The sequence below is a fragment of the Cyprinus carpio genome, chromosome A8 (genome assembly GCF_018340385.1).
Source record: "Cyprinus carpio isolate SPL01 chromosome A8, ASM1834038v1, whole genome shotgun sequence".
Lineage (NCBI taxonomy): Eukaryota > Metazoa > Chordata > Actinopteri > Cypriniformes > Cyprinidae > Cyprinus > Cyprinus carpio.
The window spans coordinates 13,189,953-13,207,607 of NC_056579.1; the positions used below are offsets into that span (position 1 = coordinate 13,189,953).

General features: G+C 36.2%; 1 protein-coding gene across 1 annotated transcript; it reads left to right on the forward strand.

Moving 5' to 3' along the window:
* The first annotated feature begins 3,349 nt into the window (after positions 1-3,349).
* LOC109084987 (podoplanin-like) lies at positions 3,350-12,565 on the forward strand. The gene is made up of 4 exons (XM_019099633.2): positions 3,350-3,614; positions 9,600-9,959; positions 10,313-10,418; positions 11,397-12,565. Exons 1-4 carry the CDS (start codon positions 3,548-3,550, stop codon positions 11,401-11,403), a joined length of 540 nt encoding a protein of 179 aa, XP_018955178.1. The 5' UTR covers positions 3,350-3,547; the 3' UTR covers positions 11,404-12,565.
* The last annotated feature ends 5,090 nt before the right edge of the window (positions 12,566-17,655 follow it).

Here is a 17,655-nt window from a genome sequence, read left to right on the forward strand (position 1 = left end):
AAAAAACAAACATTTGATGAAAGCATGCATTTTGAACTTTCATTCTGATGGCACCTATTCACTGCAAAGTGATGTAATGCTAAAGTTCTCCAAAAACTCATCTGCATCTTGGATGGCCTGAGGTTGAGTAAATATTTAGCAAATTTTCATTTCTTTTAAAGTGGTTTAAGATGGTTTTGTCTCTGTGTCCCATACTTGGCAATAAAGCTCTTTCTGATTCTGATAGTTTCCCATTACAGCCAAATTGCTGTTTCTGTTTCTTTTCTTTTTCTTTTTTTTAAACTAAAAATATTAAACATATTAAATATTGCTATAAATATTAAATTTTCTACACTAGGTTACACTAGCTGAAATCATTTAAAGAAACAGATTAGTTAGATTAGGTTTTTTGCGTCATTTGATACCATTTTTTTCTTGGTAAAACTACAATAAGTCGTTCTGTGCTCTCATGTGTATGTAAGAGAGTACACAAAGGTGTCCGGCGGACTAAATAAAGCTTTAGATATAATAAGAGCTGACACCAAAGGTCAGAGAACTGAAAAATCTCTCTCCCTATCTCTCTGTTCTTTGGAGATTCACAAATAATCCACTGCAGTGATGTCAGAAAGTCCTGCTGTGTTGCATTTAAATGATCTGAAGTGAAGTGAGGACCCTTGCGATATGTCATGTTTAACTGCTGCCCTCTCGTCACTGCACTGCTGGGCACTCGAGTACATCTGGACAGAAGGCTCTGTCATTGCAGCAAAAAATGTATCCAAGAGGCTTCTGTTGAAGTGTTCCTACTGCGCTCAGGGGTAAAAGCCTGCAGGGTAAACGAGTGGAGTGAATGCAGCCAGGCGAATGAGTGTGCTGACATCCAAAATCTACAGAGAGTACAGAAACCACAGTCTTGGAAAGACAAAGTGTGTGTGGAATAATCGGCCTCATCATTTGTAGTCACAAAGTCGAAGTCAAAGTCCACAGAAAAGCTGAGAAAGGTGAAAAATTAACATTATGCAGTTTTTTTTTTGCCTCTCTCTCTCTCTCTCTCTCTCTCTCTCACACACACACACACACACACACACACACACACAAGCATCTCTCTCACACACACAAGCATATATATATGTTTTTATAAGTATGGTTTTAATTTTGATTTTGTGCTTGAAGTCTTAAGGTCATGCTTAAATAAAAATCACCATGTCCAGACAGAATCTCAATCTGTGAATAAATCCTAATCAGCTAAGAGACTAATAAGATAGTGATTATATGTTCATGCTCTCTAATTTGAATAACTCATGTAAAAAAAAATTAAAATACATACATATATATATGAAGTGCACTGCAATGAATTTGACTGCAGAGGCAGAAGAAAACAGACACTCACTGTCTTCAGTCTGTATTTGAGTTCCCGTCACCTGACAGCGACTCGGAGGAGCATCTCCCATCCTGAGTGTGGCTCTGTGAGTGTGTGTATGTTTGTTATTAGTAAATATTGTTAAATAATAGAACTGGCTTCTGTTCTGCTCTTATTCATACCCCCTCCACCCTTATAACTCTCTTTCTTTCCTTCTTCCTTATTGCTTCCCTTTCCTTTTTATTGTATGTAAATGAAGAGCAGGCAATACTGCTAGCATAAGATCACTGGCCCTGGGAATGTGTGTGTGAACACATTTTTTGTGTGTATGTGTGAGTTAGAGTATTTCCTTTAAGTGACGCTTCTGTCTCTCATTCATGGCTAAATTGACTTATCTTTCCTCTTACTTAGGAGACCTCCTCCTGGGGTCTTATGTGTGATGTGTGTAGCCTATTGTCTCTTGGTCTTTTAAATTTTGATGAAGTGAATCCATTTGAATAAGTTGAAAGAATGTCTTTCAAATACTTCAGGGTCGTTCCTGTTATGCAGTATACCTTTTGAACTTTCTAAGAGAGATTAATGTTGTTGGATTTGGATCCGCATACTAAGAGTTTAGCATAAGAGATACTTATATGAGTCAAATTGTTGATATCATACCAACTAACTTCTGTAGTTTTATCTTAAATGATGGAATGCTTCACGGTAAAATGACAACTAATAGGCTACCACAAATCATCGAAGAATACATCAAATCCATTGCTAATGCCCGTGCAGCTGTTTCCCCACCAGAATTATGTAACTTCCTGCCACTTCATGTCATTAAAGAAGAACCTTTCAATTTTTAAAGGGGCATTACAAACGATAAGAAAATTAAGAATGTGATATTGAGGACATGTGAAAACCTAATTTAAATTAGTTAAATCATGTTCCCAAGAAAACTAGTTTTGACACGACACATTTTCACTAGAGAAAGGGAAAACGTGAATAAAGAACATATATAGAATTAACTCGGTTCACCTAGCTGTGATACTGTAGCCTACTAAAAGTAAATTACCTTCTTTAAGACTTATAATTTACTTTAAGTTTATTTTACTTTATTTTAAGTTGCATATAGACAATAAAATTTATCAAATAACAGGAATGAACCTACACAGTTTTTACATGTTCTGTTTTTAAAATTCATAGAATTATCCCCAGTCTTGAAGAAATGTACATTTTCTTTGTGGTCTTGTTGTTATATGCGTGTGGATGTGGCTGCTGTCAGACAGAAGGAACATTGTGCTCTTGTAATTACACTAACTAGCCACTAGATGACAGCATAAAATGGCAGCATTCACGCCCAACATATGCCTCACAGGCCATTTCAAACTTTTTTAACGGTTTAAAATAATTCGGTTTCAAGTTTTCCCCTTCTCCAGTTCCTCAGAGTCATAAACCCATGTGCTGAAGACTTTCGACCAGGACTCGTGGCAGTAGACACCTCTCATTTTCAGGCATAAAATAAGCAATCTGTCCATAATTACATCCTAAATTCACAAATTCCCATAATCTAATAGACCTTTAGTCAGGGTGTGCGCCATATTTAATTTTACACAATTACTTTACACAACGTGGCTATGAAGGACAGACATACAGTCTAGTCTTAAGTCACATCTAATTTTCGGATAAAGTTTTTAAAGCCACATTTGCTACAGTAGGCTACAAACCATTGATCAGACCTGTTTTTATTCACATAAGATTAAATAAAGCACAACTAACCTGTTCCATAAGATTGTTTTTCTTAAATTTATTATTATTATGTTTTTAATAAGAAAAGAAATGCAATGGTCAAAGTAAAAAAACAAGAAAAAAAGGAATATAAAAAGGTGATTTTGGGGCTGTTTTCAGGTTTAGAGAGAGAGAGAGAGAGAGAGAGAGAGAGAGAGAGAGAGAGAGAGAGAGACATACTTTAAGGGGCAGGACCACCTAACACCAATGCCCAACCCCCTCACCCTCTGAAGACACACTAATGCACATTTACTTTCTCTCACTTTGGCTCTCAGTGCCTCTGTCCAGACTGCTGCTTCAGACCTCACCGCCCTTTCCATTTAAGCCAACTTTAAGCCACACTTCTGAGGGTGTGAGCCAGCATTTCATCCACAGCCTGCTGTACTTTCAGGAGTCTCTTAATTTGTTAAAGTTTAAGTTGGAGAAAAGTGACCAACAGTGACCATGATGAGGATCATACTGCTGTTGCTGGTCACCCTGGCGGGGCCTTTCTGTATCTTTACCCAAGCAAGTAAGTAAACATACATACAGGGTGCTCACTCTGGCCATTCTCTCCATCTGTTTCCAACCATATCTTTCATTCATTTCAGTACAGGTCTACTAAATGATGTTTGTTTTGGCTTAAAATTGAAGTATGTAAAGGAAAATGATGTATTATAATGTTTAAATGATTTGAAATGATTTTATTTTTTATTTCGATCATTGATTTGTTTGTATTATTTGAAATGATTTTATTTTTTATTTCGATCATTGATTTATTGTAGTATTTTGGTGATCAGCTACTATATATATATATATATATATATAATATTATACTGTAGTATTTATATAAACACACACGCACACTGTTTTTGAATTGAATGTGAAATACTGAAGTAGAAAGACTTTTTTTATTTACCTTGAAATTATTTTATTTATTATTATTATTTTTTTTTTTGCAATACATACATCTATATATGATGTTTCAGTGCCTTCTGTTCATGATAAACATTATCCAGACATCTAAGCATGTGCTGATACAGTGTTTCAGTGATACAGTGTTTGTGGACCTAGTGCTGGGAAAATTATGTAATGGTGCGAAGATTGTTATGCCGTTATATTCCTGTTTTGAGTTAGTCAGCACTGATCTATTTCTCGGTTTCTCCCTGTTTCTTTCACTCTGGGCAGGGTTACACGTGTATTAATAGAGCCGACTCTATATTTAAGGGAAGCATTTGAGCATTTAGTACACAGGCTGGTTACGTTTTCTCGGTTTCTCCCTTATCAGGATTTAGGAGGGAATGAGAGAGAGAGATAGGAGAGAGGTGGAGGAGAGAGAGGATAGAGTACTTCTGGTAGAGAGGAGAGAGAGTAGGAGAGAGAGAGAGGGGGATGAGAGAGAGAGGAGAGGAGAGAGAGAGCGAGAGAAGAGAGAGAGAGAGAGAGAGGAGAGAGAAGGAGAGAGAGAGAGAGAGAGAGAGAGAGAGAAAGAGAGAGAGAGAGAGAGAGAGAGAGAGAGAGACGCCCCATAGGCACTTATTTTGTAGGTCTTTCTCTCCCTCTCCTCACCCCCCTTCGCTTGTAACCATCTTTGGCGGGTATCAAGCTTTAACCCCTCTCAGAGGTGGGTTGGAGGGGCATGTGCGTTATTTTTAAACTGCAATGCCTCTGACTCACTGCTCAGGGTCAGTTACAGCCCTCTAAACATCACATTAAAATGCTCAGCAAGTTTCAAACTTAGGAAAACTTCACTCCCTGCTACCAAAGGAGAGCATCAACGCACACACTTCCTCTCCAGACTTCCTTCTGTCTCTCCTATTCTTTTTCCTGCTGCCATTTGTCTCCCTTTCTTCCCGTGTTCCCAGTCTGATGGTGCCACTCCCTGTTCTAAAAGTGGGGCTTCAACAGACAGTTAAACGCTTCTACTCTGTACTCTTTTTTAGTATACAGTGTTGTTTATACAATTATTTTTGAGGAATATATTAATGTTTGTGTTGTTCTGTAAACTTTTTACCTTTTCAGATCTCTCAGTCAGTCTGTTATGTGTTGTGTGTGTTATGAATAGAGTATGGTAAAACTGACACATGAGAGCACATCAAGATATTGGGTGTACTGACTGTTAATTTAGCTACATGAACCCTGAAACTCTATCAGGGTCTCTGACTAACCACAAACTCAGCCCAACCTATTCACAGAGCTCAATTAATTGGTTATGCTCAATCTTTGAAATCCAGTCCTCATTCTGAATCGACTCCTCAAAGTGCTGTCTGATAGAGATTAACCTGAACTGACATTATTGTGATTTATTTAAAATTAATTCCATACAACACAAGGTAAATTATTTTCATAATCTAAATTCACTCTTCAACAATATTGTTGTTGATAACTTAAAATAATTTTTGATAAAGGTGCATTAAGCGATTTCTGAGAAATGCTGTTGATATTTGAAATCACCAAAACAAACACGCCTCTACCCAAAAGAATCACACCCCTATCTTGCCTCCACCCCAAATTTATTAACATGCTATTCAACACCGGCACCTCCCCCATCACTACTGGACACGCCCCTTACTGGTGATTGGCTACAAGTGTGTTTTGGTGCTCAGTCTGATCCACTTTCTACAGCATTTCTCAGAAATACTCTACCTTTAATATAAATAAAGCTGAAATAGAATAAAATATAAATATTAGATGAAAACTTAAAATTAGAAATGTTGCTTTTGGAACTACTGTAACTGAAAAAATTACTAAGAGCACATCATTAAATTACAGCTTTAACTAAAATTAAAACTGAAAACATAAAAATTAAAGCTAATTTAAAATGTCAATAAATACTATATAAAATATAGTAAAACAACACTACTCAATCCAAATGAACTCAACAGAGTTCTGTCTGAGGGATTTCAATTTGAATTTTATTGTTCTGAATTACCTCTACACAACCTTAAGTAAATAAACTCCATAATCTGAAATATGTCTAACAGACTTGAATCCAAATGAACATTAACTGAATCCACTCCTCTGTTAGAATGAATCTCTTCAGAGCTCAAAATCAACTGCTTAGTGTTAAATATGTCAACTTCACAAATGTTCTCAAGTTTGGTTATGAAGAATTTAGATTTGTGGGGGACTGTAGAGCTCTATATCGATACAGTTTTATCTCCCTCGGGTCTGGACTCCTACGTCTTGTATGTAGATTAGGATGTGTGTGTTAGTCTAAGATATGTTGTTCCCTGGAGATTGTGATTGTGAGAGCCTAAGTATGTGTATAGGTGTTGTTCTAGTGATAAGAGTGATTTTTCACTTGCGCTGTCCTCTACTGCCCACTCATGACATGCCATGTGATGTGTGTACATGTTTGAAGGAGTAAATTTGCCTTAATGAGATGTTCTTCACTTGTTCTTCCTGAACTAAAACATCCAAGCTTCATACTCCCTCACAACATGCACACACACCCTACACACACACACACAGACACACACACATGTGTGTAAGGAGTTGATTTAGTTGATTTAGATTAATCTGGTTGAGAGTAATTAATTAGGGTAAAGGAAGATGTCTATCCCGGGTGTAACCCGGGAAAACAATTCTGTCTCCCTGTTTAACAGACACCCTTTACTGGCCTCTTGTGCTCTATTTCCCTTGTTCTCTACTCTTTTTTCTCTATATTTGTCTCTACTTTTCCTTGTCTTTCCCTTTTATGGTTTCAGTTTTGTCAGGAAACTGTTTCAGGCTTGGTCATAGATTTGAATTTGATCATCTAACTGCTGGATTTTCACTGACACACACCTGATCTATTTTAGTGGGTTTTGACTCATTGCAGTCAAGCAACTAGCAGAACAGCTCTTTCTCAATCAAGGCATTTGGTGGTCTGATATTCTTTATTTACCACTGGTGATTCGCGATCGTACATTGGCCAAGCGGTTTGGAGAATGGATGGAGGTACTGTTGCCAATTTCCATTTTGTATCCACCTTATTTTTCAATGCAGAAGGAATTTCCTGTGAATGTGCAAGACTTCCTATACATTAGGTAAATATCTACAGTTGGATCCACCTTATTTTTCAATGCAAAAGTCAGATGTTTCCTGTGAACGTGTGAGACTTCCAATTCATTAGCCACAATATGTAAATAACTAGAGAAATAACAAAATGCAGTAAAAAGTAAAACTTTTTGCGCTAGTGTGTTTATGATTATGATAATAATTTCAATAATATGACAACAAATTCCAGTTTGGCAATATCAAGCAGCATGTAACTGTTTTTATACTGCTAGAAAAAAAAAAAAAAAAAAAAAAAAAAAAACTGTAAGCGGCTGACAGCAGAAGTCTTGCATGCTTAAAGGGATACTCCACCCCAAAATGAAAATTTTGTCATTAATCACTTACCCCCATGTTGTTCCAAACCCGTAAAAGCACCGTTCGTCTTCAGAACACAATTTAAGATATTTTGGATGAAAATCGGGAGGCCTGTGACTGTCCCATAGACTAAATAACAGTGTCAAGGTCCATAAAAGGTATGAAAGTCGTCGTCAGAATACTCCATCTGCCATCAGACGTGCAATCTGGGTTATATGAAGTGACAGGAACACTTTTTGTAAGCAAAGAAATAAAAAATAACGACTTTATTCAACAATTCCTTTGTCAACAGTCTCTCCATATCACCATATGCTGTGTATGCTCTTCTCTATCATCCGCGCCACAAGGATGCACTGTTTCTATGTGTATTGAGTTTTGATTTGAAAGAAAACAGCGCATCCTTGTGGCGCGGATGATGTGTGGCCCTTATAAGTATCAATCTCCCAGTTGGAGTTTATTTACCAATAATGAGCGACTGACTGTACATCATTCTTTACATAACTTACTGTTACAATCACTGGCCATGCTGCTGTGTACAACACAGAGAAAGAGAGGGAGAGAACAGCTAGTGCGTCCTCCATGTTCCACTCCTGCCATCACATCGTGTGTATTTATGTGAGTGTGTGTGGTAGTGGTTGGAGGGGAAGAGAGCCATACTTAGAACTAATTGTTGGGGTCTCAAACATAATGAGATGATTGTTAGCAGCAGTCAACAAGAACATAATATAAACACACAAACTGACACTTACACACATACACATAGGACAATGTGATCTCTGACCGCACCCCACCCTTAAATATGTTTCTTAACAGCATTGTATTGTTTGATTGTAGCACTATGAAAAGCAACAATGACAGATTTTTTTTTTGTCTTTGACGCCCACTTATAATTAAATTATATTCTCCTCTCATGTAAAAGTTCTTAACTTCATTTAATGTTTTATTTTGGGAGTCCACTTAATTAAGTTATATAAATGTGAGTTTAAAATAACAAACTGAGGGGAAACCTATTATTAGGGACAGTTATAAGGGATAGACAGTTCATCCAAAAATGAACATGCTGTCATTTACTCATTTACTCATTTTGTTCCAAACCCATATAACTTTCTTTCTTCTGTGGATTACAAAAGGACACATTTTGCTGGGTGCTCTTTCGATGCAGTTACAATGAATAAAAAACAACTTTCACTCAGAAAGTCCTAGTACTATAATTTCCACAAACAATTATGAAGAAACAAGAAAAAGCAAGTATGGCTATTTGTGCAAACAATTATGAAGAAACAAGAAAAAGCAAGTATGGCTATTTGTGTGATATTACATTCACTCTCTCTCACACTCTCTCACTCTCACTCTCTCTCTCTCACTCACTCACTTTCAAAACTTCTCTCACTCTCACTCTCTCACTCAGACTTTTTAAATTCCAAACTGTTAAAAGTGTCTGGGTCACATAGTTATCAGTAAAATATAAAATCTGCTTCATAAAAATATTACTACAGGACTAAAACTAACTTGCTATTCACCCAGAACTGATGTGTAATGCATGCTGAGTTTGAGGTGGTGTTATTGTAAAGGGAGGTTTCCCTCAGATCGCCAACATATGGAGTCGATCTGGCTTAGACACAGCACAGATCTGAGATCAGTTTTTGCTCTGTCTCTAATGGTTGCTGAGGTTATTATGAGTGATGCAGAAATATCTAGGATCAACCCCTGAGGAAACATGCAGTTTTGCCAGTTTTTTTTTTTTTTCCTCTCCAATGCTTTATTTCCTTCTGTGCAGTTATTGCCAGCTCCACCCAGGAAGTGAGACAATAAGTCGGGTTGAAGGTATGACGTAGAAAGGAAGTGATCTAAAGTGGAGCTGAATAGTCAGGGCATGACATTCTCTATTGAGGGAGAGGTAGAATATTTTTGTACGTAAATGTCTAATGTGTTAGTGTGTGTTTACTGGGCTGATGGAGAAGGACGGAATGTTCTCGCTATTAACAGCAGGGCATGAGAGAATTCTGGCTTACCCATCCAATACAACCAAAACATGTTGCAAACGGCGTCAGTGTCTCCGGAATTTCTCCATTTTCATCCAACTCTCTCCTCTTATGTTGAAATATAACATCTAAGGGTTTCTAGTGTAAGATTTTTATAAAGATTTTTATTGTTGTACCAGGTACTCTGATGGTGCCAACAGCTGTTACTGCAACTACAGAATCAAATAGTGTAAAAAATCAGACTGATTTCCCTGCTGAAAAAGAGGGATCAACTCCTCAAGATGCGGTCTCAACGTCACTGCCTGCTCCTGAGGCAACAGAAGCAACTAACGCAACAGAACTTACAGCGGTTTCCACAACACCACCAGTATTACAATCAGAAGCCCAAACAGATACATCACAATCAACAGAAGCTGGACCTAAAGAGACAAAGAGCCCTGAAGCCTCTACTGTCACCAAAGAGGCAGGAGCAGAAACTGGGAAAGCTAAAGAAACAGCGACTCCATCAGAGACTCCACATGTAGAGGTGGAGACTGAAGGTTAGATAAACAATACACTCACAGACATACAGTGTAAATGCTGTTAGAGTGAAGGCCCGTTTACATTGATAATTTACTACGGTATTTTTTTATTTTTATTTTTATCATTAATCACCTGGAGAAAAAAATTGTACAAGTGATTGCAATGACATTGTTCCTCTGTGTTGTTATCTGTAGCTGAGGAGTGGATTCTGCTATTATTTAACATTTAGAACATTTGTTTTTTTTTACATTTAGAATTATCTTTATCATCATCGTTATCATAAATAGTGTAAACGGACCCTAATTGAGAATGTGTGCGAGTGAGGATAAGCAGTCATTGACATGATACTTGGTGATTTTCCTCATTCCAGGTATGGGCACAGGACAGTTGGTGGGGATCGTATTTGGCGCTTTGATCACAGTGATTGTTGTCATTGCTATTATCATCTTGGTGGCCAGAAGAATGGGCCAATACTCGTAAGTAATTATATTATTATGAACAGGAAATTAAATAACATTTTCAAGGTAAAAGTATTTTTAATAAATATCATTAGGAGATAGTTCACGCAAAAATTAAAATCTTTTAATTTTTACTCACATTCATGCCATTCCAAACCTATATGAGATTCTTTCTTCTTTGGATTTTTTAATAATTGAAAAATGTCTGTTTTTAGCCCATAGAATGAAAGTCAATAGGGTCCAACATTGTATTGATAATAATGTGTGACAGATGCTGCTGGCCTGGCTGCTTTAAAAATGTATATAATATAATATATATATATATATATATATATATATATATATATATATATATATATATATATATATATATATATATATATATATATATATATATATATATATATATATATATGTTTGAGGTGAAATTTTGCATGCTAATATGAAATGGTTTCTATGTTGTAGGACTACAAAGAAACGAAAGCCTCAAAAACAAGAGAGCATCTTGATCTCTGTAACTGTTTTACGGTTTCATTGATAACCCAGATTAATTAGTGTAGCCCAGTTGCTCATAAAATGTTAAACATGTTAGAGCTTGACAAAACTATGTTGCAACTCCAAGCGGTCTTCTACAAATTGCAAATATCAGAGAAAGACACACTGCAAATATACTGTTTTTAAATGGAGATGGAACACTGTGCTGTTCATGCTATATTATTTGTGCTACTAACATGGTGTCGCACAAAAAACTAAATAATCTAATGATCTAAAAAACAAAACTTTACACATTTTGTGTGTCTGGATCATTACTGAATCAAATTCATGAATGAAACTCATAAATGCAATATCAATTTTTAATAACCTATTTAATGTACATTATCATGTACTGTAATTTTTTCTTTGTTTATCGTTGTCTGTCACATGGATAAAAACAAGTTTGTGTCTGATGCTGGTGTATTTGTGCTAAACTGCTTTTGCTCTTTCCTTCTTTTCCAGACCCTAAAAAGAAAGGCCCGACAGGACGAGAAGAAGAAGAAATTCTGGAAGTTATGAACTATTGTTCTGATGTTTAAAACAATGCAAGCAGCACTCTCACCACCCATCCAGGACTTACACGGGGAGCAGGAGAGTGTCCCATCCCCTTTCCCATTGAAAAAATGCCCTCCCCTTTTTTTGTCACCCTGAAATCCTCATTTATCTCTCAACAGGGGAGGCCAGAGGATGTTACAGTATATATTTTTAATGCATATTAATTTAACGGGAGATGAATGAATATGGAGTTTGTGAAGGGCCTAATAAACAAAAACAAAGAAACAGCTGCCCATGCAAGCAAAAGCTTATATTTTTTTTTATTCCACTGATTATTAATAACATACAGAAAAAAAAAACCTAATCCAAAAGCATTTATATTTTCTTAATTTCTCTTTTTCCCACTTCAACAGTTGTGTCCAACAGGACTATGACGCATTAGGTACAGTCTATGAACTGTCATAAGCAGATGCTAAGGACACATTCTGTTCTCAAGATGTGTAAGTGGCATTAACTAATAAATCTTTTTAAATTATTAGTTAAGGGGAGCAGCACACTATAAGTGCTTGAGATTTACTCTTTTGAAGTGCATTAATACGGAGTGACTTGACCGTCTTGTTCTAAACTGTCACCCATTCCAAAAGTGACATCACTTCCTCTGGAACACATCTTTTATTGTGTGTTCCAATCATCTTAACTCCAGAGCACAGCTGCTATTGGCATGTATCTCTAAAATCCTGATGTTCCTCAGCCTGGACTATATCATTTTAACAGAATACAGACATTTTGCATGGTATAGTTGTTTGCATTTCTTTTTGTCAGTGTTAGGGTTTGTGTTTCTTACCGGCGTTCAAGAGTGTTGCTATCCTAGGCTTTGCTTTAAGAGATCAGTAGTTGCACTGAATGATGAAGAATACATGTTTAATATTTAGAAGACACTGCAACTGTTTGCAAAGATATTTTGTGTTTTTTTTTTTTTTCTTGCCAGATTCCTCTTTGTATCCCGTTGCTCCATAATTGCATTTTACCATTTGATGTCAGAATCCAGTTAAAGCAGAGTGTTTGTCTTTGTATTTTGGGGGTGGTGTTTTTTTTCTTATTGTTCAATCAATTTAAATAAAAAAAGTTCTAAAGTATGTTGCACTTCCATATTGTGTTGTTGTGGATCCCAGATTACATTGTCTGTTTATTGGTGTTTCAGCCCCTTTTACTCACCATTCCAGCTTTTCACACACATAGTCTCTTTCTCACACAAACACACACCCACACATTCCCTCTCTCTGTCTCTCTAATCCCTTAGGATATAAAGACTGTAAAAGACAAGTGAGAGAGAGGAAGAGCCAATGAATAAAGGCATCTTTGTAAATATGACTATGTACTTAAGTGACCTCTCTGGTTAAGTAGAGTAAATAACATGAGGGTCCCAAACAGCTGCCCCCAAAACGTATGGACTTTCATTTGGAAGTGAATCGGAACAAAGTGTTTGTCAGATTATTATTATTTTTGGCCTTCTCATCACTTTTCCATTTCAGATTCCAAATGTTTTACTTCACTTAATGCGCACATGTTTTTATTAAACTATTTTGTAAACACATGTTGTACTGTGGATCTTATTGTTAGCGATTATCCATGTTTAATTGTATTTTTTGACCTTGTCATGTTTAATTAAAATGGCATATCTCAAGCTTCCTGTGAAAACAAATTGTATGCCTAAGTAGATCGTAGAAACCCCTGGCTCAAATCTGTGATTTTCTTACGCTTACAATGCTTTTGGAAAACGCAGCCCAAACCAAAGCAGGTGTCAACTCACTGATTCAACGATGCAGTCAGAGTGAGTCTCAACCTAACAAATCACTAAATCAGTGAATGTCCAACTCGAAATGAGCCAAGAAGCGAAAAATCACATGATCTTTTGTGCTGGTGTGTCTTCGTCCATTAATAAGATAACAAAATATAAAAATCAAGTGCCAATCATTATAAATAAATTTTAATACACACATAACTTTTGAGCAAAATTATAAATATAAAATTTTAAATATACAATTTTGAACACTTTCTGGTTGCCAAATATTAGTGGAACATGTTCATATTTAATATGCACTACACCTATGTTGTAGTAAATTGTAGTTTGCTTATACTGGTCTTGAAATTAGTCCTCCAGTATTGATCATTTACTAATCTGTTTTTTTAATATCTAAAATATCTCATTCTCTCTTTATTAATTGAAAGCCCTCTAATAATAAACATGATGAAAGTCACTTTTGCTTGTGTTTTTGTGAGTGAGCATGTATGAGGCTGAATGTGGTTTTAGGCAGTAGCCCAGCTACACTCTCTCTCTAGCTATGAACAATGGACTCTTTTAGTGGGAGACCCACTCTGACGTCCTGCTCACAGTCTAAACTCTAAAACTGTTTATTTGTGATAAAATGATTTCTACATTGCGAGTGAGAAGGGCACTTCCTGACCAGTAAAAGCCTTTATGCACACTCACATGAACACACAGGAAAGACCTAGAAGTTCCAGAACACAAAACAATGTCTGGATATGCACACACACTGAAAAAACAAATATACACACAATTTTGCAAATTGTAAAAATATAACCTCAGTGACATCACAGGTTTGTAAGCAGATTAGGTAGACTGAATAAATGCTTGCAGAAAATAGGGAACACAGACCCTCAGACAATCCTATCAAGTCCTGCTAACACAAACACACACATACATGTATGCTAAACTATAAACACTACAGTTAATCCTTAATCATGTATATTTGATTTTTAAACATTCTCTTGTCCAATTCCTCTCTGTGACTTTGGTAAAAATCACAAATAAATACATTTTTAATCTCATTTCCCTATAGTAGAGAAAAATCACTTTATCAAAGTTATTTCTCCTAGACTGTAATGAGTGAAAACATCAGTGGAGCATCAATGGAGTTAAATGGAGCTCTTTTATTATATTGTTTTCAGAAGTTTCTCCAGAGAAAATAAAAGGCTCCATCTTTACCATCTTCACTTCATGTGTGAATATGTAAATTGAGCATTATGTATATGTTAATGTAATCATTCAGATTAAAGGGTTCTACATTCATGTGTGTGTTGTGGGAGGGGGAGGGGGGGGGGGGTTAAATGCCATCTAAACGTACTGTACATGGGAAGCTGATGTCAGGAGCCAGGCTGACATTTGAATTTATTGGACAGCTGAATGTTGGGTGTGTGTGTGTTGGGTGGTTGTCAGGATGGAGGCTGTTTAGGTCACATCTGGTGTTCAGTGATATGTAATTCTCACTCCCTCTTTTGTTAAGCAGTTCTTTGTGCCATGCGGACGTAACATGCATTGTGTGACATTAATAGCAGTTTAGAAGTGCCCATTGTTTAGTGTGTTTGTCTGTGTGTGTGGCAATGGTCAGTAGTTGGCACAAACATGTATCTACCACATAGATATGTGTCCTGTAGATTGTTCTGCGTTCATGTCTGTATTTTCAGCACATGAATGAAATAGTTAAAGAAATAAGGGGCAATTACATTTTTGCTCTTGCTGAGCAAAAACAGTTTGTTCGAGACAGACCCTTTAGCCACCTACGCACAAAACCCCATTTAGCACACCACAATGTTTATTGTGTGACAATCTTTGAAAAAAAAAAAAAAAAGTAAACATCATCTAATGGAGAACACTTAATTTATGTAAATTGTATTTATATATACACTGTATAAAATACCAAATTACAAGTCATGGTAAGTCATCCTCTTGTTTTTCTGGAGATAATTTACTAAAAATCCAAGATAACTACTTTTGTAAAAAAAAAAAAAAAAAAGTTGGAAGCAGTTATTTTTGCAATTCCCTTTGGTGCCACAATGATTACAGTCTCTGTTCTGATCTAGGATGCAGTCATTATCTTGTAAATGAATCAGTGCTGTTTATTTCCGCACAGAAGATTTCTCACAGCTTCACTTCTATGTTGGAAATCAATGGAAATGCAGATGGAATCTGGCTGCAAACTGCCGTTTTACAGATTCAAGAAATATCTCGTTTTATTCCACACATTTTTGAGTCAGGCTTATCAAATAAATAAATAAATATAGTCAGTGATGATGTAATCTCAAAAGTGAGTATTTATTATGGTTGATGTAATTATGAGGTTTCATGAGAAAAAATTGGGTTTATAGGTATTGCTAGTGCTCATAGGTGATAATGAGAAAATGGTGAACACTCAGTTCTCAGATTCTCACTCTTGTGAAATTGTTTTGAAACTGTGGAGTATTTTCCTGCTATTTGATTCATGTTGAAAGCAATGTACTTTCATTGTGTTGCATGCGTGTGACAGACCCACAGAGAGAGACTTTGAAGCAATTTTTGGGTTGTATTTAAATAAGCAGTATATATAATAGATTAATAATTCGGTTTAACTCTACATAACTCATACTTATTTGTATTTTTTTTCTCCATATTAAGAACTAAAATCTTCTGAGCAATGAAATAAAATAAAAGTTATAGAGGGCAGATACTATGATGCTTTTTTAAAGCTCAGTACACAGTATCCAAGGCCATGATCTCACTCGTTAACCTGTGAGAGAATATGCATGGAACATGCTGTTGGCTCACTCTTACACAAACACATTCTAATTTAAAAGAATGTTTAGTATGATGTAGAGAGTCTGAGGGCGGAAGGCAGATGGTGGAATAAGAGTGGGACAACCCGCAGATGAAGGATGAGTATGTGAAGATTAATGCAGAGTAATGTGACAGTTCTATCATGTGTGATGTTGAATAGAACAGAAGCCTGCTGACCACAGATACCAAAAGTAGGCCTATACATTCCACAGATGTGCTCGTATAAGTCCTGTGATTTCACAATATAGGCCTACATGTGGACTCATGCCCGGCTCCACTTGTGGGGTGCCATGGTGGGCAAGCAATGTAATCAGTCTACAACCAAACACCAACTGTAACACCAACTATCACAGCAAGTCTGTTAATGTAACTCCATTCTTGTTATGCGCCCAACTACCCACCACCTCCACCCCACATGAAAGATCACTTGGCCCACCCTTTATCTCATATCAGGAGCCGGGCCTGCTGCAGACTTTTATCTCACTCCTATTTAGACAAAAATGTGACCCAGGGTCCTACTTGTTGACAGAAACAACCACATGCATAACCATACACCGACACACACATTTCAGATGTCAGTTTGAGAAGTAATCCAGTGGCTTCTCTTATGTCTCTCTTAATAACCTCTCAAACGTATAGGGAGCATATCCCTAGTTATGGAGACACAATGCGAGCTCTCGATCAATGCATCACTTTTTTTAACGCAGAATCTCACATCAGTACAAACTGGGACACTGCGGCCTCTAGTGGTCACTCGTTATAACTACAGGAAAGTAGATTTTGGAACTGGACAGACTCCATCGAAATAGTCCTGATATTTACATTAAGGCATTGATTATAAATTTTATTGTATTTTTTCAGAATGTCTATACACAAACAGGAGCACACACATACTGGCAATAAAACACAGTGCCCCTTTGCTCTTCATTGAGTAAAAACTTTATAAATATAACTTTACATTTAAATTAGGGATCGAGGTTGTAAGTCGTAGAAGTCCAACTAGCAGGGAACATTTTCAGAACTTTGGCCAACGTCCTGAGTCCTGACAATGTTCTTTTAAAGTTGTGAACAAAAGTTCAGTAACAGAATGTTCGTTCAAAATGATATGGTCTTTAATAGTGTTCTCAAAACAGTAGTACAAAAACATTATTATTTATATTATATTATTATTAATTATATGCATTATTATTTATACACTTATACATCGTTCATGGAACGATTTTTTCAGAAACATTTTCGTTCTTGTTTCAGAGAGGCTACTCCTATAATATTTGCAAAATGCTAAAATTGAATGTTCCTTTAACATTCTCATAAGCAGAACAAACCCGTTTTGGAATAATAAGTAATAATAATAAGAAGAAGTAATAAGAATAAGAATAAATAATTTAAAAAATTTTTTAGAGGTTTAGAGTTAGAAAGTTGTCAATCTTTTATTATATTTTTTTTTTGTTGGCTTGTGGTTTGTTTTTTTTGAAATCTATTGTCTCTCTACAGTGAGGCTGTCATGTGACACACTGGATGATGAAAACACACCAGCTAATCGTGGGTGTTGTCTAAGTTGGAACGCATTTGCTGCAAAGGATTTTTGATTTGCACAATTTGCATAAAATGATT

Coding starts and splice junctions, on each gene's coding strand:
- LOC109084987 (XM_019099633.2), top strand. CDS start 3,548: ATGATGAGGATCATACTGCTGTTGCTGGTCACCCTGGCGGGGCCTTTC. Junction 3,615..9,599: donor CTGTATCTTTACCCAAGCAA/GTAAGTAAACAT, acceptor TTGTTGTACCAG/GTACTCTGATGGTGCCAACA. Junction 9,960..10,312: donor TGTAGAGGTGGAGACTGAAG/GTTAGATAAACA, acceptor TCCTCATTCCAG/GTATGGGCACAGGACAGTTG.